The 24,442-nt window shown below is 67.4% G+C and overlaps 12 protein-coding genes across 12 annotated transcripts; 9 read left to right on the top strand and 3 right to left on the bottom strand.

Annotated features, from left to right (window-relative positions):
- Positions 1-175: 175 nt before the first annotated feature.
- Positions 176-2,387, top strand: Q8F55_001719 (uncharacterized protein; the record flags this gene model as incomplete). The annotated part of the gene is made up of 6 exons (XM_069350335.1): positions 176-310; positions 420-457; positions 558-658; positions 704-1,179; positions 1,215-1,763; positions 1,818-2,387. 6 exons carry the CDS (start codon positions 176-178, stop codon positions 2,385-2,387), a joined length of 1,869 nt encoding a protein of 622 aa, XP_069210721.1.
- Positions 2,388-3,267: 880 nt separating this feature from the next.
- Q8F55_001718 (uncharacterized protein) lies at positions 3,268-3,918 on the top strand (the record flags this gene model as incomplete). The annotated part of the gene is made up of 1 exon (XM_069350334.1): positions 3,268-3,918. One exon carries the CDS (start codon positions 3,268-3,270, stop codon positions 3,916-3,918), a length of 651 nt encoding a protein of 216 aa, XP_069210720.1.
- Positions 3,919-4,999: 1,081 nt separating this feature from the next.
- Positions 5,000-6,290, top strand: Q8F55_001717 (uncharacterized protein; the record flags this gene model as incomplete). The annotated part of the gene is made up of 3 exons (XM_069350333.1): positions 5,000-5,481; positions 5,522-5,598; positions 5,635-6,290. The coding sequence occupies 3 exons, from the start codon at positions 5,000-5,002 to the stop codon at positions 6,288-6,290; spliced, it is 1,215 nt and encodes a 404-aa protein (XP_069210719.1).
- A 1,016-nt stretch (positions 6,291-7,306) lies between these two features.
- On the top strand, positions 7,307-9,095 carry Q8F55_001716 (uncharacterized protein; the record flags this gene model as incomplete). Its single annotated transcript, XM_069350332.1, has 2 exons — positions 7,307-7,980; positions 8,027-9,095. The coding sequence occupies 2 exons, from the start codon at positions 7,307-7,309 to the stop codon at positions 9,093-9,095; spliced, it is 1,743 nt and encodes a 580-aa protein (XP_069210718.1).
- Positions 9,096-9,535: 440 nt separating this feature from the next.
- Q8F55_001715 (uncharacterized protein) lies at positions 9,536-13,636 on the top strand (the record flags this gene model as incomplete). The annotated part of the gene is made up of 11 exons (XM_069350331.1): positions 9,536-9,697; positions 9,732-9,958; positions 9,994-10,177; positions 10,223-10,470; positions 10,817-10,985; positions 11,030-11,262; positions 11,300-11,483; positions 11,517-11,812; positions 12,749-12,767; positions 12,803-12,865; positions 12,899-13,636. The coding sequence occupies 11 exons, from the start codon at positions 9,536-9,538 to the stop codon at positions 13,634-13,636; spliced, it is 2,523 nt and encodes an 840-aa protein (XP_069210717.1).
- Positions 13,637-13,901: 265 nt separating this feature from the next.
- Positions 13,902-15,030, top strand: Q8F55_001714 (uncharacterized protein; the record flags this gene model as incomplete). Its single annotated transcript, XM_069350330.1, has 2 exons — positions 13,902-13,946; positions 13,987-15,030. The coding sequence occupies 2 exons, from the start codon at positions 13,902-13,904 to the stop codon at positions 15,028-15,030; spliced, it is 1,089 nt and encodes a 362-aa protein (XP_069210716.1).
- Positions 15,031-15,324: 294 nt separating this feature from the next.
- Q8F55_001713 (uncharacterized protein) lies at positions 15,325-16,848 on the top strand (the record flags this gene model as incomplete). Its single annotated transcript, XM_069350329.1, has 1 exon — positions 15,325-16,848. The coding sequence occupies one exon, from the start codon at positions 15,325-15,327 to the stop codon at positions 16,846-16,848; it is 1,524 nt and encodes a 507-aa protein (XP_069210715.1).
- Positions 16,849-17,776: 928 nt separating this feature from the next.
- Q8F55_001712 (uncharacterized protein) lies at positions 17,777-19,120 on the top strand (the record flags this gene model as incomplete). The annotated part of the gene is made up of 1 exon (XM_069350328.1): positions 17,777-19,120. One exon carries the CDS (start codon positions 17,777-17,779, stop codon positions 19,118-19,120), a length of 1,344 nt encoding a protein of 447 aa, XP_069210714.1.
- A 778-nt stretch (positions 19,121-19,898) lies between these two features.
- On the bottom strand, positions 19,899-20,534 carry Q8F55_001711 (uncharacterized protein; the record flags this gene model as incomplete). The annotated part of the gene is made up of 1 exon (XM_069350327.1): positions 19,899-20,534. The coding sequence occupies one exon, from the start codon at positions 20,532-20,534 to the stop codon at positions 19,899-19,901; it is 636 nt and encodes a 211-aa protein (XP_069210713.1).
- Positions 20,535-20,782: 248 nt separating this feature from the next.
- Positions 20,783-21,550, bottom strand: Q8F55_001710 (uncharacterized protein; the record flags this gene model as incomplete). Its single annotated transcript, XM_069350326.1, has 1 exon — positions 20,783-21,550. The coding sequence occupies one exon, from the start codon at positions 21,548-21,550 to the stop codon at positions 20,783-20,785; it is 768 nt and encodes a 255-aa protein (XP_069210712.1).
- Positions 21,551-22,075: 525 nt separating this feature from the next.
- On the top strand, positions 22,076-23,411 carry RAM2 (CAAX geranylgeranyltransferase alpha subunit; the record flags this gene model as incomplete). Its single annotated transcript, XM_069350325.1, has 6 exons — positions 22,076-22,078; positions 22,219-22,321; positions 22,360-22,474; positions 22,509-22,616; positions 22,676-22,984; positions 23,045-23,411. 6 exons carry the CDS (start codon positions 22,076-22,078, stop codon positions 23,409-23,411), a joined length of 1,005 nt encoding a protein of 334 aa, XP_069210711.1.
- A 95-nt stretch (positions 23,412-23,506) lies between these two features.
- On the bottom strand, positions 23,507-24,297 carry Q8F55_001708 (uncharacterized protein; the record flags this gene model as incomplete). Its single annotated transcript, XM_069350324.1, has 2 exons — positions 23,507-23,627; positions 23,720-24,297. 2 exons carry the CDS (start codon positions 24,295-24,297, stop codon positions 23,507-23,509), a joined length of 699 nt encoding a protein of 232 aa, XP_069210710.1.
- Between the last annotated feature and the right edge of the window lie 145 nt (positions 24,298-24,442).

The raw sequence follows: 24,442 nt of genomic DNA, 5'->3' as shown, positions 1-24,442 counted from the left end.
GTTGAGGTGGAGCAGATGCCGCCCGCTTGATTGTTCATCTGGCCATCTCGTGCGCGGTTAGTTGTTGCTCTTTATCTCGCGCTTAGCAAGTCGCAAAAGTCGACATCTCTCTATTAACTTGGGTCTCGCACTACCCGCCCACTACAACACACCCCAGACTATCCTATCTTTATCGATGCCACCACAACAACAAAGGATATCGCAGTCGCCATCGCCGGCGCCGGATCGCGGCTCGCCATCGAGCTCGCCGTCGAGCGCGACTAAGCGCAAGCGCTCACGCGCGGGCTGCTACACCTGCCGCAGGAGAAAGGTGAGCTACAACCTGCGAGTGGGAGTGCTCCGCATGACGTCGGCACCGAGCCAACGGACGACCGAACCCCCGCGCTCCCCATCACAATGGAGCCCGCTGACCCCGCCAGAAAGCATGCGACTCGGCGCGCCCAGTATGCGGCTCGTGGTGAGTGTGCCCAGCGCCGAGCGCCGAGCTCGTGCATACACTTCCAGCACCACGCCGCGGCCACACTGCCGACCTTTGCCGAAGCTAACTGGCCCCACAGCACCCGCCTCGGCATACCATGTGTCTTCCCCAAGCTGTACCGCAATGCGAAGGGCGACCTCGTCCCCTCGCCGCAGCCCAACGGGCGCACGCGCAAGCTTCGTGAGCTGCCCGCGGCTGCATCTCGAGCCTTATTGACCAGCTCAGCGCGCGGAGACTCGCTCGACCCCAACGAGGCCGAGCCCCCAGCTGGATCCAGTACCGCCGCCTCGGCAGACATCACTGGGCCGCCGACGCACACCACAGTCACTACGAGCCCCGGCGTCGCGACCACCGGACCGCACACGCAGACGTCGCCCGAGTGGCACCGCGCCGGGCGCCAGCCATCACCTGAGCGCACTTACGAGGAGGCAGGCGACGCCGAAGACGAGTCCGCGCTGGACCAGTTCCTCGCGTCCCTTGGGGACGCAGAATCGGGCCAGGCATGGGCGTGGCCCCTGCTCGACGGCTCGTCTAGCGGCCTCGAGCTTGACCTCGGTGCGCACGGTACGAGCGCGGGAAGCTGGCCAGGAGGCGTGCACGGCGTTCCGCTCTCCGCGGGGTACGACAGCCACGGCGCGTTCGCGAGCAATAAGATGGTCACTGCTGCCGCCGTGTTGGAGCACCTCCCGACGCTGTATGACGTGAGTTGGTGGTGGGGGCGCTGCTGACGCGGCAGTACTTTGTCACGTCGTTCTCGCCTGTGCTCTCGGTGCTCGGCGGGCCGGGGCACAACCCTGTGCTGGACCAACTGTTGCCCGTGGTGCAGCGCTCCCCGCTCGTCATGTGCGCGTTGATAGCGTGGGCGGCGACGCATCGAGCGGGTACCGGCCACCCGTATCACGACGTCGCGCGCGTCTCGGCCGAGACGGTCGAGATGCAGATCGACTCGCTCGACATCACGCGCGAGTTCACAAACGACGAGCGGGAAGAGTACATGTGGACGCTCATCATTCTTGGCGGCGTCGAGATTGTGCGAGGCGACAGCAAGGGCTGGGTGCGGAGACTGCCCATGGCACGCAACCTGCTCGAGAAGGCGCTCGAGTCGATCGACTTCAAGTCGTCGCCGACGTGGCAGAGCCTGGCGTACAACACGGCGTACCACGACATCCTGTCCGTCATGGCCATGACGCGAGGTCCGAAGTGGCCCGCGGTGTACGACCGCATTCTGAACCACAACAATGTCGAGATTGACGGATACATGGGCGCGACGAGGCGGATATTCTATGTGAGTGTGGATGGGGAAATCCGCAATTACTAGCCGCTGACTGTCACCCTCCAGCTGTTGACGGAAATCTCAACCCTTGCCGGCAAAGTAGCCGCCGTGCTTGACTCGCCAGAGTCCGACGACAAGGACCGCGAGCTCACCGACCTGGTCGCGCAGCATGAGGCGATCCTCGCGCGCCTGCGGGCCGTCGACATCCCGCTCGGAGTGTTCGTCCAGTTGCCAATAGGCACCGACAGGTCGCACCTCATCGTCGCGATCGAGGCGTACCGCGCCACCGCCGAGCTGTACCTGCGCCAAACGGTGCTCCGCGCCGGGTCGTCCGACCTGCAGTGCCGGCTCATCGCCAAGCGGCTGATGCACAACCTCCGCCTCATCCTCGGCACGCCGCACGAGTCGCAGATGATGTTCCCGCTGTTCCTGGCCGGCGTGTCGACCAGCCACGACGCGGGGCGGACCGAGATTATCAACATCTTCACCAAGTTTAGCGAGCGGACCGGCGTGCGGAGTGTGATCACGATTATCAACCTGCTGCTCGAGGTGTGGAAGCGCGATCCGGACGGGACGCTGTTCGTTGACTGGCGGAAGATGGCCGAGGAGTCTGGCGTGGCCGTGTCGTTTGGTTAATGGGGTAGGGGATCTTATAGTGCCTGCTGGTGATAGCGATATCTGCATGTTGTGTCGAGCTGAGGGCAGTGTGCGGGGCCGTGGGCGGATTGATGGGCACTGAGGACTCGCTGCCTCGAGGATGAGGAGCTGCGCTGGCCCGTGCGGTCGGGCCTACCGAGACACGCTTGGACCATGGCCCAGCTCGAACCGATGTAAGCCACGCCCGGCCTGCACAATCCTTGTTACTTCCTCGTCTCATCTCATCCATGATCTCTGGGCTTCATCATCGTCGCAAGACTGAGCATCGCAGCTCACTCGACCACAGATGGCAAGCGACTCACTCATGCTGCGAGTGCCTGGCAGCGGCGCCCCGCTAACACGGCAAACGATGCTCCCCCAACCGCGATTAGCTGGGCTCCTCCGGCCTGGGCTGTCGCCGCGCTCGCCAAGCCCGGCGCCGCTCAAGAGGGTCGCGTCAAGCCCTCTGCCTCGCCCTGCAGACCATTGGCCGCCGTCGCCGTCGTCTCGCTGCAGCCCTGCATGTCCCCAGGGCATGCATGCATGTGATTGACGGGGGTGACTGACCTGCGGGAGCAAAACTGCCCAGCCCTCTGACTTTTATGGGGCGGAAGTGACGGGTTATCGGAACTCGCAATCAGTCCTCACCTCTGAACCTGACACTTTTGACCCACGCCAGCCGCCGTCGCGACGACGCCGCCGCCGCCTCCCCCTCATGAACGCTCGCACAACTTTGCGTCCTCTTTCTTCTGCTTCTCGTCTCGCCTCGGCCCTCGCCTCGACCTCGCGCCCCCTCGCCCGCTTCTGCTCCTCACACGCTAGCGGCAGCAACAACAACACCTCCACGACCACCTCCACCGCCCCCGCGAAATTCACAACGATGGACTCGTACCTCAAGCAGTCGCACAACCGCGTGTTCGAGAAGAACAAGGCGTGGGCCGAGCAGATGCTGGCCAAGGACCCCCACTTCTTCGAGACGCTCGCCGCCGGCCAGAGCCCAGAGTACCTGTGGATCGGGTGCTCTGACTCGCGCATGCCCGCCGAGGTGATCACCGGCCTCGAGCCTGGAGAGGCCTTCATCCACCGCAACATTGCCAACATGGTCAACAACCTCGACCTGAGCGCGATGAGCGTCATCAACTACGCCGTGCGCCACCTCAAGGTCAAGCACATCATCGTGTGCGGCCACTACGGCTGCGGCGGAGTCAAGGCCGCCATGACGCCCCAGGACCTGGGCATCCTCAACCCCTGGCTGCGCAACATCCGCGACGTGTACCGCCTGCACGAGAAGGAGCTGGACGCGATCGAGGACGGCGAGAAGCGCTACGAGCGTCTTGTTGAGCTCAACGTCGTCGAGCAGGCCCGCAACGTCATCAAGACGGCTGCCGTCCAGCAGAGCTACAAGGAAAACCACTTCCCCATTGTCCACGGCTGGGTCTTCGACTTCCGCACGGGTCTTCTCAAGGACCTCGAGATCGACTACGCCTCGGTCCTGGCCGACATCCAGAAGATCTACAACCTCAACGAGTAGACCGCGACTGCGCCGGACCGACCCGGGGCGACCCCACGGGTGTATGTAGAATGCTGATGGGCGGGGAGCCCGGAGCTAGACACGACCGTCGCTATGCACGCGACTTATGAGTGCGGGGGGGGGGGGGGGCGTGGGCGCGACGGGCGGCGACGGCGGCGGCGGCGACGAGGACAGCAGGAGACGACGAGCGACACCACCGGGGCGGCAGCGAGGGGGGACGGGGCGGCGGAGACGGCGACGGCGGGCGGCATCACGGCGCGCAGCACCCCACGCTCTGCTCGCCTGGCTGGCGGGCAAGGTCGGGGTGAAGCTGGAGGCTCGGGCGATCAGCCAGTGATGTGCGGCACGGCGCCGCCCAAGTTCCGCGACGGCCAAGTTCCGCCCTCACAAACACTGCGCCATGGCCCAGTCGGCTCGCAGCGACCACCGCGACCACAGCGACCACAGCGACCACAGCGACCACGGCCGTAACAGGGCTCGCTGCTCAGCACTGCGCCCCGGCCCACTTCTGGCGATCAGCGGCCGGCATGACTGCCGCCGATGTGGCAGGCTCCCGAGGCTCACACGACCTGTGAGGGCGGCGCTCGAGGTCGATGGGACTGAGCCAGGCGTTGGCGGGTAGGGGTACATGTAGACCAGGCTGGGTAGAGAGTGGCTGTTACTTGGCTCGTATTGCAGTACTCTTGCATACAATACATACATGGGCGGCAGCGATCAGACGGATTAACACACGACACGACCTCGGCAGCAAACCGTCACCGGTTACTACCGCCCGCGAGTGAGGTCATTTCAACTTTAAAGCACGTGGAGTGGTGGGCATCAAGCTTCAAGGATGCCCGACTAAGTATTGTTCGACCCACGTCCCCGCGTCGACGCGCCTGCGCCTGCTCGATCCCACTGACCCTTGGCCGCTTAACACACTGAATGCCGGTGGCGGCGGCGACGTGACGTTGAGACCGACCATTGAGCCAGCACCACGCTACGCTACTGGACGCACACAAGGAGGCCGCATCTCGCCATGCTCACTGCTGTCCATCCTCCACTCTCTCAGACAAGCAGCAGCAGTAGCAGCAGCAGCACAATGGGCGTCCCGCAGTACCCCGTGACGACGTTCCGCGCGTCGGCCAAGCCGTCGCCGAACGGCATCCCCCGCACTCTTGGGCTCGTGCTCGAGTCGCTCGTGCGCGTGCTCGTCGCGCTCATCACGACGCCGGCGAATATCGTCACCTGGCTCCTCTTCCGCCCGCCCATCCCGCTCAAGCTCTTCCTCCTCTCCCGCATCGTAAAGTACTCGCGCAGCCTGACGCCGTACCTCGTCGCGCCGGAGAGCAAGCGCGAGGCGAGCACCAAGCCGGCGCGGCCGGTCGTCCCGTTCGGCGACATTGAGAAGAACGTCCAGACGACAAACGTCACGATCCCCCCTGCCAAGCGCCAGCCGAACGCGCCGGCCCAGGTCCAGCCGCAGGAGAGCTTCGGGTTCATCCTCACGCCGAACGGCGCAAAGGGCCAGGGCGCGGAAAAGGCAAAGCCCGGCGAGAAGATCCTCATCTACTTCCATGGAGGGTATGTCGGGGTTTGATCTGGGACAGAGCTGACGGGCCAGCGCGTACGTGATTGGCCACCCGCTGTGGACACCGTTCGCGCTCCAGCTGGCGCGCGACGCGCGCATCCGCGTGTACGGTGAGTTTGTGGGCGGGGGCCGCCGCTGACGCCAAGCCGCGCAGTACCGCAAGGCCGTGAGCCCGACGAGCGCGTGGCCCGCGCAGCTGCAGGACGGCCTCGCGGCGTGGGAGCACGTCACGGGCGAGCTGGGCTTCGAGCCGCACAACGTCATCCTCGCTGGCGAGTCGGCGGGCGGGCACCTGTCCGTCGCTGTCAGCACGCAGCTGGGCCAGTGGGCCGCGCCTGGGCCTGGAGGCCTCGCGCTCTGCTCGCCCTGGGTCGACATGACCAAGAGCTTCGCGCCGCCCGCCGCAGCGTGGATAGACTACCTCGAGCCCTTCTGGAGCAGGTACCACATCCCGTCGCTGGTGCGCTACCTCACGCCTGAGGGCGAGCGCTCGCTGCTGCTCAGCCCGGCGCTGGCCGAGGCCGGCGCGTTCGACCACCTCGCGAGCAACAAGACGAGCGTGTTCGTCTCTGTCGGGACGGCTGAGACGATCGCGCCGGAGATCTACGCGCTCATCACCCGTCTCAAGGGCGACGGCGTAAAGGTCGCCGTGTTTGAGGACGAGAACGGCCTGCACATCGCGCCGGCGTTCGCGCTCTTCCAGGCCACGCCGAAGCAGTACACCAAGTTTGCCGCCGGCGTAAAGGGCCTCGTGCGCGACATTGACGCGGCCAACAGGGAGCGGGCTAAGGCCGCGGCGTAGGCGGAGAGGCGGCGCCGCGCCCCCGGCATGCCGAGACGTGTAGTGATTGTACATACGTTGTAGCCGAATCGCCGACATGTATAATGTGGTGCGAGGCTGCCGCGCCGGCGACTGTGCGTGAGATTCCTCTGTCAGCAATCGCAACAGATCTCAGGGGTGCAGGTCGACGGCCGACGTGGCTCAATCTTATCGGCCGGGGCGGGGGTCGGGGGGTGTGAGAGGTCGGCTCTCGTCGGCGTGGGCATGACAGTAGCGAGCACCGCATCGCCGACGAGGCCAACCACAACCGGCGGCCCACCTGCCGGCGGCACCGCGCCGCCGCGACCCCCGCCAGTGGCTTCTCCGACTCGGCCAGCCACGCCACTGCCGCGGGCGGAAGTGTCGCCCGAGACGGCGTCTACGGCGGCTGCGCTCCGAGGGTTCCCGGACACGGATCTGTGCCCCGCGCCGCTGCGCTGTGCTGGTTGCTCTGTCTGGCCTCGCTGCGACAGATGGCGTGCTTGTGCACGCACGGTCGTTCGGTCGAGTTTTTCTCGCACCGCGAGTCAGTCGGCGCGAGTCGGTGCTCTCGGTGAGCAGTCGGTGTGGCGTGCTTGCCGTGGGGCCACTGTTGTGCTCTTGACCAGGTGACCTGGCCAAGTGAACGCTGACTGAGCAAGCGAGGCGAGGCACGGCGACCACGGCGACCTCTTTATCGACTCGCTCAGCCACGGCTGTCCCACGCTCCCTGCTCCCTCGCTTCGCTGCATCTACCGGCGGTAGGCGAACGAGCCGATGTATATCCCCCGCACGCCGCGTGTTGGAGCGACCAGGCTAGCTGAATAGACGGGACGCATGGCGCCAAGCCGGAAAATGAAAATAATCATCCCAGACCCGAGGGACATAAGCCGCGACCCGACATCAGTCCCCTGTCCATCATCTCCCTCGCACTCGACTACATCTGCATGACCTAGGCGGCGTGCACGGCCGGCGACCCGGCACTTCCCCCTCGTACCCCCCACTTCCCCTCCTCGACCATGGCCACGGAAAAGCAGACCCCCACTGGCGCGGCGCTCGCGCCCGTGCTCAGCAACGGCGTGTACGCGCGGTACGAGGGGGGCATTGCCGGCGCGAGCGCCGGCGCCGTCGTGGCCGCCAACCCCGAGCTCGCGGCCGTCGTCAGCGCCGGCGCCGAGGGCGCCAGCCCCCCTCCGCCGCCGCCAGAGCTCGACATCTCGACGGCGCGCACCGTCGCCATCATCGCGGCCGTGTCCATCGCCATGGCCATCTCGGGCGCCGGCGGCATGGCGCTCTCCATCGCGCTGCCAGACATCCAGAGGGACCTGAACATGGAGGAGGCGCAGCTGCAGTGGGTGAGCTCGGCGTTCGCCCTCACCAACGGCTGTTTTCTGCTGCTGTCCGGGCGCGTCGCAGACGTGTACGGCCGCAAGCTGTGCTTCGTGCTCGGGCTCGTGTGGAACGCCGTGTGGACGCTCGTCGGAGGCTTCATGCACTCGGCCGCCGCGCTTGTCGTCACCCGCGCCCTCGCGGGCATGGGCAGCGCGCTCTTCATCCCCTCGGCGGTCGGGGTCATCGCGAGCACGTTCTCGGGCCGCACTAGGGCCACGGCGTTTGCGAGCTTTAGCGCTGGTGCGCCTATCGGCGGCGCGCTCGGCATGGTGCTTGGAGGTTTGTTGACGGCGTACACTAGGTGAGTGGGGCATGGTGGTTTGTGGTGCGGTGGCTGACGTGACCAGCACGTCGTGGCGCGGATCCCTCTACGTCCTGGCCGGCGCGACGGCGGCCTGTGGCGTCGCGGGCTGGCTCGCCATCCTGCCAGACCGCGGGCTCGACCCCGACTGCCGCATCGACTGGGTCGGCGCGGCCATCATCACCATCGGCCTCGTGCTGTTCCAGTTCAGCATCTCGGACGGCGAGAGCGCACCGCAGGGCTGGAAGACGGGGTACATTATCGCGCTGCTCATCCTGTCGCTCTTCTTCATCGCGGCATTCTTCTTCTGGGAGCACTATGTCGAGACGAAGACGACACGCCCGCCGCTCATGAGCCTCGGGTTGTGGACGCGCTCGCGCGGAAAGCTCGCGGCGACCTACGCCATCGGGTGCATCACCTGGATCGGCTTCATCCCCATCTTCTACAACGCGACGCTGTGGTACCAGCAGGTGCAGGGCACCGGCGTCATTGGCGCCATGCTCCGCTTCTTGCCGTGCACTGTCTCGGGCATCATCTGCAACATTATCGTCGCGAAAATCATCCACATCTTCAACAACCAGCTGCTCATCTGCATCGGTATCGGCGCGACCGGCATCGCAAACGTGCTCATGGCAGTCTGCAAGCCCGAGTCGATCTACTGGGCCGAGGCCTTCAACGCAATGTGGCTCGGTGTCCTCGGCGCCGACTTCCTCATGGCCGTCGGGTCCATCTTCGTGTCGACGCTCGCGCTCCCAGAGGAGCAGTCGGTCGCCGGTGCGCTGTTCCAGACCATGGTGCAGTTGGGCGGTGCGGTCGGCCTCGCGTTCGCGTCCGTCATCGCGACAAACCTCCAGAGCAAGCACCTCGACAAGGGCAAGTCGGCGTTCGACAGCCTCGTGTACGGACTGCACGGGGCATTCTGGTTCGCGGCCGCGACGTGCTTCGCCGCGCTCCTCATCGCCGCCGTCATGCTCCGCGGCCTCGGCACGTACGGGTCCAAGGGCAAGGCCAAGAGCGTGGGCGCGGCCAGCGACGCGACGGATCTTGCTACGCCGCACGAGGGCGCCGTGGGCGACGAGAAGGAGCCCAACGCGGACAAGATCAGCAAAGTATAATAGATAGATCTGGGTATTGTGCATCGGATGCATCTGCATTGCATGGCTGGCTGCGCACAACGTCGATGGTGTGAGCGGTACGACCAGTGGCCGCTGCCCACGGACCAGGCGCGCGCGATGACGGCGTCCGCGACGTTCACGTGCCACGGCCCGGAGTAGCTGTGGCGGCCGTCGCGCATCTGGTGTAGGGGTCTCGTATCGTAGTGGTCTATCGCGTCGTCAGTGATGCCATAGCTGACGCAAGACATGGACAAAGTGGGTCTTTGGTGCCTCCCGCCACGGGATGCGGCCTTGCATGCCCGCAAACCCACCCAGAACAGCATCCGAGAGGCACTGGTGCCGTACCTCGCGTTCGGTCTCTTGGCGTGCGGCACGAGTGACCACCTACTTATTCATGCACATGGGCCCGCCCAGCTCGCAATGTAGCCCCCCACACCGCCATGCTCGTCGCCGTGTGTCTGGTCGCAGCGCTCGCGGCGCAGCGCGCGTCCGCCGCCGTCTTCTGCAACGGCTCCGACTCGCGGCAGTGCGACTCGGCGCTGCAAGACCACAAGAAGTGCACCAGGACGCTCTCGGACCCAGAATGCACCCGAGCCTGCGGGGTGCGTACTGCGCCTTGGCCCGCTGACCCCCCAGAACGTCCGCTTCAACTTCCTGGTCGACTGCCTCCAGTGCTGGGCTGAGCTCGAGTACGCGCAGCTGCCCCCGGCCGAGATCACATGGCGCGACGACCCGACCGCGCCGTACACCGGCAACAGCTACTACTACGACCAGGCAGCGACCGTCGTGAGCTCGCTGTATCGCAACTGCCGCAACGGGGCCGGGCTGCCGGCCGACACCAAGAATGTCTCGGAGCCGCCACTGTGAGTTTTCCTGCGCGGCGCAGCTCACCCCCCAGTCCAGTCCCGCTGCCGCCTGCGCTCGTCGACCGCCCTCGGACGTGTGCGTGGGCGTGCGACAGCATCAACGACCCCAGAGCGCACAAGAACGACTCGTACGACCTCGAGTGGTGCCTCGGCATCAATATCAACGGCCACCCGCAGAACAACGGATGCGTCAGGGCCAACTCGGTCATCTGCAAGGTGAGCTGTGGGCGACGCCGGGCGAGCTGCTTCTGACGGGCCCAGCAAGCCGTGATCGACAGCCGCGCGGCGTGCTACCAGTGCCGCTTTTCCTCGGCCAGCACGACCCCGCACAACAGCGGAGGGGACTGGGCCAACGACACGAGCAGCCAGGAGAGGGCGCGCAGAAACCTCGACGAGATGGTACAGGCCTGCAGCGCCCTCGGCCACAAGCTCACAAACCCGCCGCTGTACGCGCAGTGGCCGCTGCCGACGGACCCGGCGCTGGGGATATCGGTCACCCCGACGACAACGTTCGTAGCGACCGCGACGGGCGCAGGGAAGAGCGCGGCGGGGAGGGCAGCCGGCGTCGGTGGGGTGGCGGCGGTTGTGGCCGGTGCCGTGGCGCTGTGCTTGTAGTAGTCGATGCCACCGTCAGGCGACCTCTATGCACGCCAAGGATGTGGAGCTGCCGTAGCATCGCCTGTTCCGATGCAGGACGCCGAGTATGACGACTAGCTTGTGCGGTGCGGTGCATTGCATCCGAACGAGGCACTCCCGCTCCCTGCGGGGTGCGCTCGCCGCATCCCCGCATCTTGGCAAGGAGCCGCGCGATACTGGTATATCAGTCCAGCCAGTGCAATGCTCCCCCTATCCCAGCACCATGCTCCTCGCCGCGTCTCTAATCACAGCGCTCGCGGCGGCCCGCGTCTCCGCCGTCAACTGCACCGGTGCCGACGGCGACCTGTGCTGGTCTCTGTTCTCCGACCGCATCCAGTGTACCAGCACCTTCAACGAGCCGGGCAACAACTGCAGCACGGTCTGCGAGGTACATATGTCGGCGCCCCATGCCCGATTCCGCTCACGCCGCAGGCCGCAAACTTCAACCTGCTCGTCGAGTGCAGGCAGTGCGTCGTGGACGACCTGTACGCCCGGCCGCGTCCGTCCCCCGGCGTGCCGAGCGACCCGCTGGACCCTCCCAGCGTCTACAGCGGCGACAGCTACGCGTACGACGTGAACGCGGGCATCGTGCGCGCGCAGTACCAGGTGTGCCGGGACACGGTCGGCGTGCCGCCCGGCGCGGCTAACATCTCCGAGCCCCCACTGTGAGGCCCGCCCGACGCCGACGTGCGCTGACCCCAGCCCCGGAGACGCGCCACTGCCCCCGTCGTACGTCGGCCGGCCGCGGACCTGCGTGTGGGTGTGCGACCGGGCCGACAGCGCGGGCAGGAACGACTCGACCGCGATTGACGAGTGCTTCTCCCTGAACTCTCCGCTTGAGAAGAAGGAGGTCAGCTGCGCAAAGCTCAATGGCGAGGTCTGCAATGTAGGTCGTGGCGCGCGCCGAGCTGACACTCAGCAAGGGGCGTTCGACGACCGCGCCGCGTGCTACCAGTGCCGCTTGTCCCAGGCCAGCTCGGCGGGGGGGACGGCATGGCGCTCGGCCGACTGGCCGTCGATCAACTGGGAGAACAACACATACCACCAGGACAAGGCGCGGCGAGAGCTAGACGACATGGTGCAGGCCTGCAGCGCCCTCGGGCACCAGCTGACAAACACGCCGCTGTACACGCAGTGGCCGCTGCCGACGGACCCGGCGCTAGGGATATCGGTCAGCCCGACGACGACGTTCGTTGCGCCGACCGGCGTGCCGGGGTTGGTCAGCGCCGCCCCTGTGCCGACGCAAGTTCCCGGCACGGGGCGCAGCGGTGCGCTGGCGCTGGCGCTCGCGCCGGGCTGGGTGATGGTGCTGCTGGCGCTGGCCGTGGGGTACCTAGCATGAGTGGGAGGATGGGGGGGGGGGGCACCTTGCATCCAGTACAGGTCTGAAACAGATGTTGTGCGACGACCCAAGGCCAGTGACTCATAGCCAGGGGAGGTGGCCGCTGAAGTGGCACTCCCCCTGTCCGCGTGTCGGGCAGCAACACGCTGATGTTTCCTGCGCCAACCAGCAGTGCGTTGGCGCTGACGCCGGGACTGGCGGTTCTGGCGGCGGCGATGGGGGTGTGGCTCCTGTGCTTGTTCTCTGTGCGACGCATGCATGGCGTTGAACGTGGCTCCTCTGCCGACAGCGTGGAAGTGACGAATCAGTATCATTGACGCTCATGGCGGTGTTCTGGTCCCCATATTCACAGGTGCCACCACGAGGCAGTCCGCCGCTGCCCGCTGAAGCTCGGCCCCGGAGGACGGAGGACAACAGACGCAGCGCCAGACGCAGCCAGACGCAGCGCCGAAGCACGCCCGAGGCACGGCTCCCCACCACACATGTGCGCCACCGCGTGGCCGACCCCACGCGGCCGTGCAGCCACCCACCCGCGCCACAGCGTCACGAGAAGGACGACGCTGCGCCACGCCTCGAGGCAGCGCTGTCCGTGCTGCACAATGGAGCTTGGGTCGTGTGAACAATGGGCCGGCCTGCTGGGGGCACGAGGCTGGCACGAGGCCGGCGCGAGGGCGGCTCGAGGCCGCCGCCGCGCTCGAGGTCGAGGGGCAGCGTTAGAAGCGCGCTGTCACCGCCGCACCGCTGCAGCTATTTGTGCTCTGCTCCGAGCGAGGTTTCGAGTTTCACCCGCCACCCACTCGACTTTCTAGGCACGACTCGACTCGCATGGTGAGCGGGTCAGTGGCGACTCTGCTCACTCCCAGACGGTCGCTACGCAGACTGCCGTCGCTGCTGTCGCTGCGGCGCGCGACCCACACCCGTCCTGCGTGAGCCTGTTGTCTGGCCGCGCTGACGCAAAGGAGACGCCGCTCGCCTACCTCCTCAGCAACGTGCACCTCTCCAACGCGAGAGCCCTCCACCACCTCTTGCACAATGCCGAGTTTCTCATCCCCCTCAAGGACAACTGCAGGCCGACGCTGCTGCACAACTACCCCGTGTCGCTGTGCTCCCTCGTCAAGCCGTTCGCCGTCGACACGAGACATATCACGCACCTCAGCTTTGCCGTCGTGTGTCATGTGCCCGGGGTGGCGACGCCGCGGGTCGTCGCAGCGGCGATAGTGAGCGACCGCATCGGCGACGGCGAGTTCGACTTTCTCGACGGGGCGGCGGCAGCCGCCGCTGCGCTCATCCCGCCAGCGACGAGCCCGCGCGGCGCCGTGTTCGGGGCGACAGAGCACCCGTACGCCAGCGCTCTGACAATCAAGCACGATGCGTGCCGCCTGTCAGCCGCGCTCGGGCTAGAGGTCGTCGTGTCCAACGGCCGCAGGCATGTGCTCGCCAACTCGGACTTTGTGGGCGCCAGCTTTGGCGTCACGTGCACGGGCGAGCCGGTGGGTCCCGTTGCTGGGACCGGCGCGGCCGGCGCGGTCGAGGAGCGCGGGATGGGCCTCTGGCGTACCCTGGCGATGCAGACGCATGGGAGGCTGCTCGACCGGGGGAGGGTGAGCGCCGAGACTGGGTGGCGCGAGAGTACGAGTGTGGTCGTCGGCGACTGGCGGCGGCATGACGAGGGGCAAGGGCGCGTGTGTATGCTCTAGATGTGGTCGGTCTTTGGGGATGTCGTCGTTGTCGTCGTTGTCGTTATAGTCATTGTATTGTTCATTGTGTCGTAGATGTCATTGTCATCGTTGTCCGCCGTCGTTGTTGTTGCCGTCGCCGCCGTCGCCCTCGTCGAGCATTGACCGTTTGTCTGCACGTCCCCTTGTCCATCAACTCCTCCCTCCACTCTTCAACTACTCTCTCTCTCCTCCTTTTCCTCTCACTCGGCATGGCTACTACCCCCGCAATGTCGCTCGCAGCACCATGAAGCCCCCTCCGTCAGCAAACCTGCCCCCGAGGCCAGCGTTCGTGAGTACGCGCAGTGTCGCTCGACGCTTACCGTCTCCAGACCGCGCCGCCTCCACCTCGCACACCGGCCGGCAACCCCCTCATACCGCTCAGTGTCAAGACGGGCGCGCCGCTCTCACAGAAGCGCAAGCGCAAGCAGCCAGAGCCGTTGCCGCTCGCCGCGCGTATCGGCCCGCGCACCCCAGCGCCGCCAGACGAGTTGCCACCGCCCCCGCCGAGCTCGCCGCCTCCGCCGCCCCCGCCCCCGGCACCGCCAGCACCTGCGGCACCTGCTGCGCCTGCGCCCCCGCAGGTGCCGGTACGCGTCCCGCCGCGCGCTATCCACCCGCTCAACGCGCACCTCACCCACCTCTCCAACGTGCAGGACACGGTGCACTTCCTCGCCCTCCCCGCCTTCCGCGACATGCTCGTGCCCGGCGCCAAGCCGTGGCTGCGGACCAACTGGCCTGTCCCCCCTCTCCCTGGCAAGCCGCCGCGCGAGAAGCCGCACGTCCTCTCGTTCGCCATCGTGTTCACTATCCCAGAAGATGGCATGTCGACTAGCCCGTCCGAGGAGAGCGGCGCGCCCGACCCGTCGACTCCATCAACTCGCATAGCGGCAGGAGCGATAGTGACCAAGACGCTCACCGACGCCGACTTTGACCTTCTCGACTCGCTCTTCCTCCACCCGAGCGCGGGGATCAGCGGCGAGATTCCCGCGTCCCCGGCACCAGCGGTACCCGTCTTCACAATCATGACTGGGGCGGGCACCGAGTCACTCACTTACACGGACAGGAGGTGGCGGTCGCTCAAGTTGGTGTACGACGCGGTCGAGATGTCGTGTGCGCTGGGTGTGGGCGTGTGGCTGTCCAACGGGCGCCGCAGCGTGCGGTGCTCGGCCGACGGAGCGAGTGGCAGCTTTGGCACGCGGGCGGATGGCGTCCGCGTCGAGGAGAAGCGCGAGGAGGAGGCGGGCTGCGAGGCTGGCGAGATTGTGGAGCACCGGACCGAGGCTGCTGGTGGCCCCCGGCGTGGGTTGTCGACATGGACAGACGGCGTCTATGCGTTGATGGTGGGCGACGCGTTCTGGGCGATGAGGAAGTAGGCTGTCGAGGACTCGGTTGTGTAAGTAGCTTGTAGATGTACACTGTGTAGCCATTCGTGCGAGGGGCGTGGGCGTGTCGCTGACGTGAAGCTGGGCCACCGGGCCGCCGAGGCGAGTTGAGAATGAGGCGAAGGTGAGAACGATCAGTCATTGTTATTGTTGTTGACATCAGTCACATCTCATCGGACAGTCTCCCTCTTACACCCCCTTCCTACTCTTCTCCTCCTCTTCTCCCCCCTCCCCCTCCCTACTCTTGTTCACCACGTCTTGCTTGTACCCATCATCACACTCACAATGTACAGCCCCCCGCGCGCGCGTCACGCCGCCGCCTTAGGCCTGCGGTCGACGCTCGACGACCGCTCACCGCCATCGGCCCCGTCTTCCCTGTCTTCCTCGCCGCCCTCACCCTCGCCGCTCCGCCAGAGCACAAGCCAGAGCACCACCAGCCTCACCAGCCTGCCGTACCTCGCCATCCGCGACGCCGCCTCGACGGCCGCGTCGACCCCCGCCCGCTCGGCGACGTCCACCAGGTCCGTCTACGCCTCGTCGAGCTCCAACTCGGTTGGGTCAAGCTACTCGGACGACAGCCACTCGTCGGACGACACGCATTCCTCGTCCTCGTCCTCGCAGCGCCACGGAGCTCGCGAGGCCTCATTCCCGACCCTCAGCGGCAGCATGACCCTCACCTTCCCTACCCCGCGCATTCCGCCGCGCGCCGCCCCACGCCCCGAGCTCCGTGTCGACACCGGTGCCACGCCTCAGGCCGAGATCCGCACCCCGCCCCGCGTCCCAGGTTACGGCGCCCTCGGGCACAGCCGCGCGCGCGGCATGTCGACGTCGATGGTGCCCTCGCCCCTCCGCGAGTCGACGACGCCGCTCAAGCAGAGGCAGTTCACCCGCTCCGTGTCGGCGTCGCAGGTCAGCCCCGGGAGTCCGAGGGTCCTGCCAGCCGGGCGCGCGATCTCTCACACCAGTCACGGTGTGGCGGCCCCCAACAGCTCGCTCGAGCTCGGCCAGCTCGTCAAGAGCGCGGCGTACCGCGACGACATCCTCCCGCAGGCCTGCCCCGAGCTCCGCCCGTTCTACGCGTGCTCGGTCGGCGAGGACGCGCCGGGAGTCTGGGCACCTCTGAGCACGCCGACTACCATGGGCGAAGACGTTATTGTGCTCACCCACGCCGTGGTGTTCTCCGAGGTCGTGCCCGTGGCTTGCCCCGTCAAGGAGTACTCGCCAGTCCGCACCCTGTTGTCCCCGGGCTCAATCCAGGCCACCGAGCAGCTCCAAACCCCCATGACCCCGACGGCCAACGCGCTGGGGTTGAGCTTGGCCGCGGCCCCGATGATCGACTTCTCCTGTCTCACCGAGTACACGGTTGCGCCGGAGCCCCCGCGCCAGATCTCCAAGTCGCGTGGCCGCCGCGTCGCGTGCGCAGCGGTCGTCTTCGACTTTGTCACGGACGACGATCTCGACCACATCGACCGGAGCTGGCAGAGCCTGTCGCGTGGGGAGAGCGGTTCGCCGGTGGCCGGGAGCTCGATCCACGCCAGCGTCGACGCGGTTAGCTACGCGCACATGATGCGCAAGGTCACCGACGCGGGGCGCGCGGCCAAGAAGCTGGGGTGCACGGTACATGTCTCGAACGGCGCACGTACGTTCCAGGTCGGCTGGGACGGCCCGAACCAGCAACACGCTGCCGTGACGAGGACGTTTGGTTGGAGACGCGACGGCTCCGAGGTCCGCTCTGGGGAGGGCTTTGGCCTGTGGGAGATGATGGCGGCGACGGCCTGGAAGAGGATGCAGGTTGGCACTGCGTGTTGAGAGCAGTGGGAGGGTACGTGCGCAACAATGTGGCTCAGCTGACCACTTCTAGTTGGGTTGAAGCGCATGTTCGGCCGGGATGTCGGCGCCATTGCGCCAGTGCATGTTACCACCAGATCCTGTTGTCTGTTGTGGTGAGCCGACTTGCCAAGCCACTAACGGGGTAAACGTACTAGCCCACTGCCTTGCCTTTCTCAGATACTCAGGAGCCAGGCTGGGTCCAGACTGGATGCAGACGGCCAACACGACTAACCCAAGGACTGTTTTATCGCGCAGTCTGTGGAGCTTGTTGCTCTCGACCAACCGCTGACGCTGCACGTGGGCAAGACGAAACCCACGACTCCTCTCGACTCCCTTTGCAAGCCGCCGCGCGCCGCCGTTGTCTTTTGTCGCGAGGTGAGGCGTGACTGCACAGTGCCCCGCCAAGCCACTTGTCCGTCTGGCCGTCTGCCCCGCGGTCTGTGTCCCCTGTCTCCCGTTCCTTGGTGTAGTCGTACCCGGCGGCCCACCCGCTGTACCGCTCTAGAATGGGCCACAATGGGTGGCTGCCTGGCAGAGTGACGTCGGGCGACTCTATGCCAGGGCTCACACGGCAAAAGGCCACCCACCCTGGGACGGACTGGCCCTTTCCCCTGCCAGGCGTCGTGTGGCTCCACTGCCCCCCCCAAGTCGCCCAGAAACCCGCCAAGCCAACGGCAAACAGCCACCCCTGTGCGACGGCTTTGATCTTGCGCGTCTACCGCTGTTTTGCCAAGAACTTTGGCAGAACCAACCAAACACTGCAACGCGCAGCGCGTGGGGCGCAGCGACGCGCGGGCAGAGGGCAAGCCTGGGGGCAAGCCTGGGGGGAGACGACGACTGCTGCTGCTAGTATAAAGGATGACAAGGATGCCCCGCAGGCTGCATCTCTCCCTTCCCCATAATCGACATGTTCGCCCTCGTCCCCCCCACGCTCCTTCTCGCGGCGTCGCTCGTCAACGGCCAGGCCTCGAGCGTCAGCTCTGCCGCCGCCGCCGGCTCGGCGTCGTCGGCCTCGGCTCCCCCCGCCGGCGGCGCTGCCTCTGGCACTGGCGCCGCTGCCCCCGGCACCTGGGGTCCCGAGATCACCACGGCGCCCACCGGCGCTCCTGCTGGCTACTCTATCGGTACCCCCAGCCCCGATGCCCCCGGCGTCCTCGCGCGCTTCCCCAACGGCCCTACCAACCCCGAGAAGCCCGAGTTCTACCCCATCGGCGCGCAGGTCAACCAGACGTCGCTCTCGCGCCTCCTTTCGCTCAACGGCGTCGACGACTTTTGTCTCTACGGCCCCATGGAGCCGGGACCCGACTCGCTGATCGGCAACGTCGAGCCCTCGGTCGTCTCGTACTGCACCCAGCCGCGTAACGGCGCGCGTCTCATCCCCGATGGCACGATCCACTCTGCGCACGTCATCAAGACGCCCATGTACGTCCAGATCCACGGCTTCTGGGACGGCACGCGCGTCAACATCCCCGCCGGCGACAGCGGTGGAGAGCTCGACCCCCACGGCGAGAAGAACCTCGGCAACCCCATCGGCGGCAACGTGACGACCAACCTCGCCACGGGCACCGACACGTTCTACGAGGAGTGGATGTCGTTCATCAGCTACGACCAGTTCTGTCTCCGTATCTGCACGGCCGGCACCGACAAGGTCAACGCCGGCCTCATGTGCGAGCACAAGCTCGACATTATGGGCTGCCGCTTCGTCATGGCCATCCCCGACCTGTACTCCTCCAACGGCACCTTCACCTTCTGCGAGGGTGAGCCCGCTGCCCCTCCCGGCCTGTACCCGCTCCCCAACGGCGAGTACTCGACCTTCCGCCAGCGCTGGACCGACAAGGCCAACCCGCCCCAGTACACTGTCGGTGACCTCGTCACTCCCGGTGCGCCCGCCTTCTGGCCCAAGACGTCCAACTGCCAGACGTTCTCGTCCATCTCGAACGGCATCGACCCCGCCAACTTCCTCGTCAAGAACGCCCCGACCGTGCACGTCTCGGGCACGGGCTCTGCCGCGGCCGTCACTGGCCTCAGCACGACCACCCCCGCGACCGTCACGACGCCCAGCAGCACCATCGCCATCCCCACCTCGGGCAAGTCTGACGCTGCTGGCTCGAGCAGCGGCAGCGCGGCCGGCACGGCGTCGCGCTCGGGCCAGTCTGGCGCGCCCTCTGGCGGCGCTGGCAGCGGCGCGCTCGCGCTCGCCCCCATCTCGGCGCTCGTCGTCGTCGCCGCCGTCGCCGCCGCGCTCTTCTAAGCTGCGCTGCGTGCTGCCGTTGCCCTTCCCACGGACTATGCATTTTCGCGGCCTCTGCCCCCCCGCATCCTAGCACATGCAACCCATGCATTCATTGAATTTTAGGCGGTAGTTGTAGCTTGCATCGCCACGCGCAGTGTTTACGTGACGCCGCGCTGCCAAGCGCGCAGGGGGCGTGAGTGATTTCTCTTGGCGCGGGCGGCGCGGGCAACGCGGCGGGGGGGGAACACGGAGGGGAGGGGGGAGGTTCGCAGATTCTCACGCGGCGGCCAGCGGTCGCGCGGCAGACATCTGGGAACTGAACAGGACAGGATCTATCCCCGCCTAGATGCCATCCGCAGCCCGCTGCGTTGGATCCAATGTCGGGCCGGGTGGATCTCATGTCGGCGGTGCATCTGGGCATCTGGGCATGCTGCGGGCGTGACTGTGTGCGCAAGTGCATCTCTGGGCGGGCTGCGGGCGGCGCCGCTGTGCATTCCTCGTCCCCTCGTGCTGTCCCGCGATCGAGCAAGACGCCTCGGGGCTCGGGACTGGATCGCTGCGGGTGGAGCGGGTTCCCTGGCCCCAAGTTGGCCAAGTTGCGAGTCCCTGCCGAGACCACGCGACTGGGCTTAACCTTTCACGGCCACGCGCCACGCGACGTGCGTGGCGCAGCGCGCAGCTCCGGAAGTACACGGCCGGGATGCACCGGATACAACAGCGTCTACAACCTACAACAGTCGTGCTCTGCTCTGCTCTGCTCACTGCGCTCGCTGCGCTCGCCGCGCTCGCCGCCGCACTACCTATGATGCAGCACCTCGAACGCCTGGCCCGCGAGCCACGCGAACAAGCTCAGCTCGTGGTCGACGTCGGCGCGCACGCTGCTCCCGTCGGCGCGCGTCCCGAACGTGCGGCTCGTCATCACGGTCGCCTGCTCGCGCGCATCGCACTGGAACGTGCGCCGGCCGTTACTCAGAAACACGGGGGAGCCCAGCGCGGCCGAGAGGGCGAGCCCGCGCGCGACGAGCGTGAGCGCCGCGTGCCCCTCGTCCTTCGGCCCGACGACCTGCCCGCTCGCGGCAAAGGTGAAGGCCGAGCCGACGAGCGTGAAGGGGAACGGGCCGCCCGGGACCTTGACCAGCGCCCAGGCGTCGATGTAGTCGAGCTCGGCGTCGTCGAGCGCGTCGTCGACCAGCGCGGCGGCGACGACGGCCTCGTCATGTGTGATGGCCCAGGTGAGGGGCTCGGGCGTGCGCGGTGGCGAGTACCCCCGCCGGAGGGAGGGCACACAGTCGAGGTGGACCCGTACCTCGTCCAACGCGAGGAACTCGCTCAGCGTCGTCGGGTCCTGGATGTGCCGCGCGTCCTCGGCCACAGAGGTGAGGATGCCGCAGTGCGGCGGCGAGGCGAGCGGGAGGGTGATGCGGCGGGTCATGGCGTGGGGAGCGGTAGCGGTGGCGGCGGTGATGACGGCGGCTCCTATAGCCCACGGCTCGTCGGCACAGCACGGACGCAGGGGGGTAATCTGTCGGTCGCCGGGCGCGAGATCGGCCGAGGGGGCGGGGGCGGTCGCGCGTCGGTGGCGCGGCGTGGCGCCGAGGCGCCGAGGGCGGGGGCGAGGGGTTCCCTGCGTCGCCGTCGCGCCACCTCGGAGGGCGTCGGCGTCGTCGGCGGCATGACCACCTAGTCATCCGCGGCGGCCGCTGCTGTCTCGGCTGCGCCCGCCGCCCCCGCGCCCTGGTGCACGACCTCGACCGCGGCGTCGAGCAGCGCGGTAAACAGCTTGACGTGCGCGCCAGGCCGTACCACCTCGCCGGAGCTGCGCCAGCCAATGCTCTTCTCGCACATGGCGCCCGGGGATTCCCCCCCGTCAAAGACAAACGCGTACCCGCCCAGGCCGGACACGCGGACGTGCCGCACGCCGTTGGACACGAACAGGACGCAGCTGTGCGCGGCGGCCATGGCGAGCGTGCGGGCGACCAGGTCGAGCAGGTAGTTTGTCACGCGCTGCCCGCGCACGTCGTAGGCGTGCGCTCCGGGCGCGGCGTTCACGTCTGCGCCTGGTACGAGGGGGAAGAGGGCGTCGAGGGCGTCAAACTCTTCGTCGGTGAGGAGGACGTCGACGAGCGCGGCCGAGAGGACGAGGGTGTCGCCGGAGTCCTCGTCGTCGGAGGGCGCAGGCGCGACGATGGCGTGCGTGAGCCGCCACGCGGCCGCCTCGACCCCGCTCCGCGCGTCCTCGTCCCCCAGGGCGCTGGGGAACGCCGCGCGGTGCCAGCACGTGTAGCTCGTACCCGGGGGCAGCTTGGCCCGCCCGCGGATGGTCGCGAGCGCGTGCCGCAGCTTCTTGGGGTCGTCGGGGCGCGAGAGGAGGCTGTGCGCGACGAGGTGCGGCGTCGCGCTCGGCTTGCGCTTGGGTTTCGGGCGCGGCTTGGGCTTGCGCGGCGGCATGGTGACGGAGTGGATGTGGATGAGGTGAGGATGCCTCGAGTCGACGTCACACGGCCCGCTGGGCGCACTGGCCCCGGGGCCGAGCGGCAGTCACCGCGTGCTGCGAATCAGCATGGGGAGGGGGGGGGGGGGCGACGGCGAGGGGGGTATTGTTCGTGCGAAGGTGGCAGCCGGCATTGTTCGTGGTGCGAAGGAGCGAGGAGGGGAGGGGATGCGCGCGGCAAGGAGCGCAGGTGGTGGGTGGCCACCGGCGGCCCGGATGCCGCCGTACGGAGCGCCAGTGCGCGCCAGCCCGCCGCTCAGGCCGCGTCGCCGCGCGGGCCTCGGCGTCGGCGTCGGAGTGGCGGCGGCGGGGACGCGGACATGGGGCAATCTCCGCGCCCGTGCGTCACTTGCTCGCTCGTATTGTTCGCCGCGACGACGACACTGTCGCATTGTGCACCTCGCAGCGCCGACTCGACTCGTCCTTTGCCTCTGTACACTCCTTGTCGAGACATCGACAGCAGCAGTAGCAGCGACAGCAGCATGGTGAGCAGTGCCGTGCCGAGGGTGGGAGCGCAGCTGATCCGCCGTCCTCGCGCCGTCCTCCCGCTCGTCCTCGACCCCTCCTCCCCCCCCTCTGTGCCCTCGCCACCCCACCCGCTCGCTTCGCTCGCGGCGCCGCCCAGACCTACATCCCCCTCGGCGAGCGCCCCGAATGGGCAGACGTCACGCCCATCCCGCAGGACGACGCGCCGAACGCGCTCGTGCCAATCATGTACACGCAGGAGTGTGAGCCCGCGCCATGGGGTACGCTCACTCACGCCCAGACAAAGACGCGAGCGACTACTTCCGCGCCGTCGTGGCGGCGGGCGAGAAATCCGAGCGCGTGCTCGAGCTCACGCGCACGCTGCTGGCGCTCAACGCAGCGCACTACACCGTGTGGTGGGTCAGCGAGGGGGACGGGGCTGACGGGCAGGCAGTACCGCTTCCAGACGGTGCTCGCGCTCGGCGACGAGGCGGTGGCTGCTGAGCTTAGGTTCTTGGACGACTACGCGGTGAACAACTTGAAGTCGTACCAGGTGTGGTGGGTGCCGTGGGGCTGACTTGGCGAGCGTGCTGACGCACTCGCTCGCTCGCTCGCAGGCATCACCGGCTCAGCCTCATCTCGCATGTGTCTCCGGCCGACCCGCGCGCGGAGATCGCGTTCGTCCACGCCACGTTCGTCCCCGAGCCGAAAAACTACCACACGTGGACGTACATCCACTGGCTGTACAGCCACTTTTCTGACCTCGGCCGCGTGGACGAGCAGCTGTGGGCCGACGAGCTCGAGTGGTGCGAGGGGATGCTGGCGCAGGATGGGAGGAACAACAGCGCGTGGGGGTGGCGCTGGTTCCTGCGGGTTGCGCGGCCGGGGGCCAGCGGGCTGGACAACGACGGGCGCGAGGAGATTGAGTGGGTTGAGGCTGGAGACGAGACGAGACGCGACGACACGATGCTCACGCCCGCCCCCAGGTACGCGCTCGAGCAGATCCACCGCATTCCGCACAACGCCAGCGCGTGGAACTACCTACGCGGCATCGTGCGCGCCGTCGACGCGCCGCGCGACACGCTGCTGCCGGCCGTGGCGCCGTACCTCGCCGGCGCGGCGGTCCCGGTGCCGGCAGCCAAGCTTGACCTGGGGTATCCCGCGCGTGATGGGCCAGTGGGTCCGGACACGCCGCTGCCGGTGCCGCTTGCGCTCGAGTTTTTCGCGGATACGCTGGCCGAGGGCGGGCAGGTGGCGGATGCCAGTGCGGTGTTTGGGCAGCTGGCGACCGAGGTGGACAGGATGCGCGCGGCGTACTGGGAGCATCGGCGGAGCCAGGTCGCGAACGCGTAGCGAGCGCAGCGAGCGCCCGCAGGGCGCGAGCTGCGCGGCGGTGGCCGGTGAGGTATGAGTCGCGAGTGGTAGTGTAGCAGCATGCATCGTAGTGGCTATGGCGTGGGGTCGGTCTCCTCGGTCTTGTCCTCGTCCTTGTCCCCGTCCTTCCCCTCCTCATCCGCCTTGTCCACCTTCCCCGCCTCCTCGCCCTTGTCCCCGCCGCCGTCCTCCTCCCTCCCCACCCCCCGCTCAGCCAACAGCCGGTCCCGCGCCCGCGTAAGCGCGAGCCCCATCCTACCGTCAGCCCGCCCGCGCCCAAGACCCACCGATTCGTCCCCCACCGATCCCGGTTCTCCAGCGCGCGGCCCTTGCCAAAACCAATCCCCCAGATGCGATCGCGCGGGCTCGCCTCGACCAGTACGCCCCTCGTGGCCCTCAGGACCTCCCAAAGCTCCTCCCGCTGCGAGAACTTGAGGTAGCTCGCCCTCTCGACCACGCCGTCGGCCACCTCGTCCCACCTCCCCCTGTCGAAGTTGGGCAGCCCCCGGCCGATCGCCTTCGCCTCTTTAGGGGTTTGCGCAGCGACCACCGCGCCCGCCTGCTCCGGGGCGAAGAGCAGCGCCTTGCGGAACATCATGTAGTGCTCTGCCGTTAAGAACGTGTTGCCGGGGTATGAGGGGTCGACAAAGGGCGCGGGGTACCACTGCGAGAGGGGCGCGAGGGGCCCAGAGGCCCAGCCGTAGAAGAGGGTGTAGGCGGCGTCGGGGTGGGCGGGGGCGGCGGGGGGGTGGACGGGGGCGGGGGCTGGCGCGGCGGGGCGCGCTGAGCGGGCGCGCTTGCGGGCTGGCTGCGGCGCTGGGTTGTGCGCCGTCGTGCCGCGCTTGCTGCGTGTCTCGGCTGGCATTGTCGATAGAGCCAGGTCGAGTGGTTCAAGTGTTGTTGTTCAAGCCGTCGCGTGACGTCAGCTTTATGGCGCTCGGGTCGTCGCCTCGTCGGAACCGGGCGCGTTTCCGGTGGCACTGCGACGACTCGCGACTCGCAACTGCCGC

This window comes from Vanrija albida (genome assembly GCF_041260175.1).
Source record: "Vanrija albida strain AlHP1 chromosome Unknown contig_2, whole genome shotgun sequence".
Lineage (NCBI taxonomy): Eukaryota > Fungi > Basidiomycota > Tremellomycetes > Trichosporonales > Trichosporonaceae > Vanrija > Vanrija albida.
Note: the sequence above shows the minus strand (reverse complement) of the source record. Positions and strands in the feature narration are given on the sequence as shown.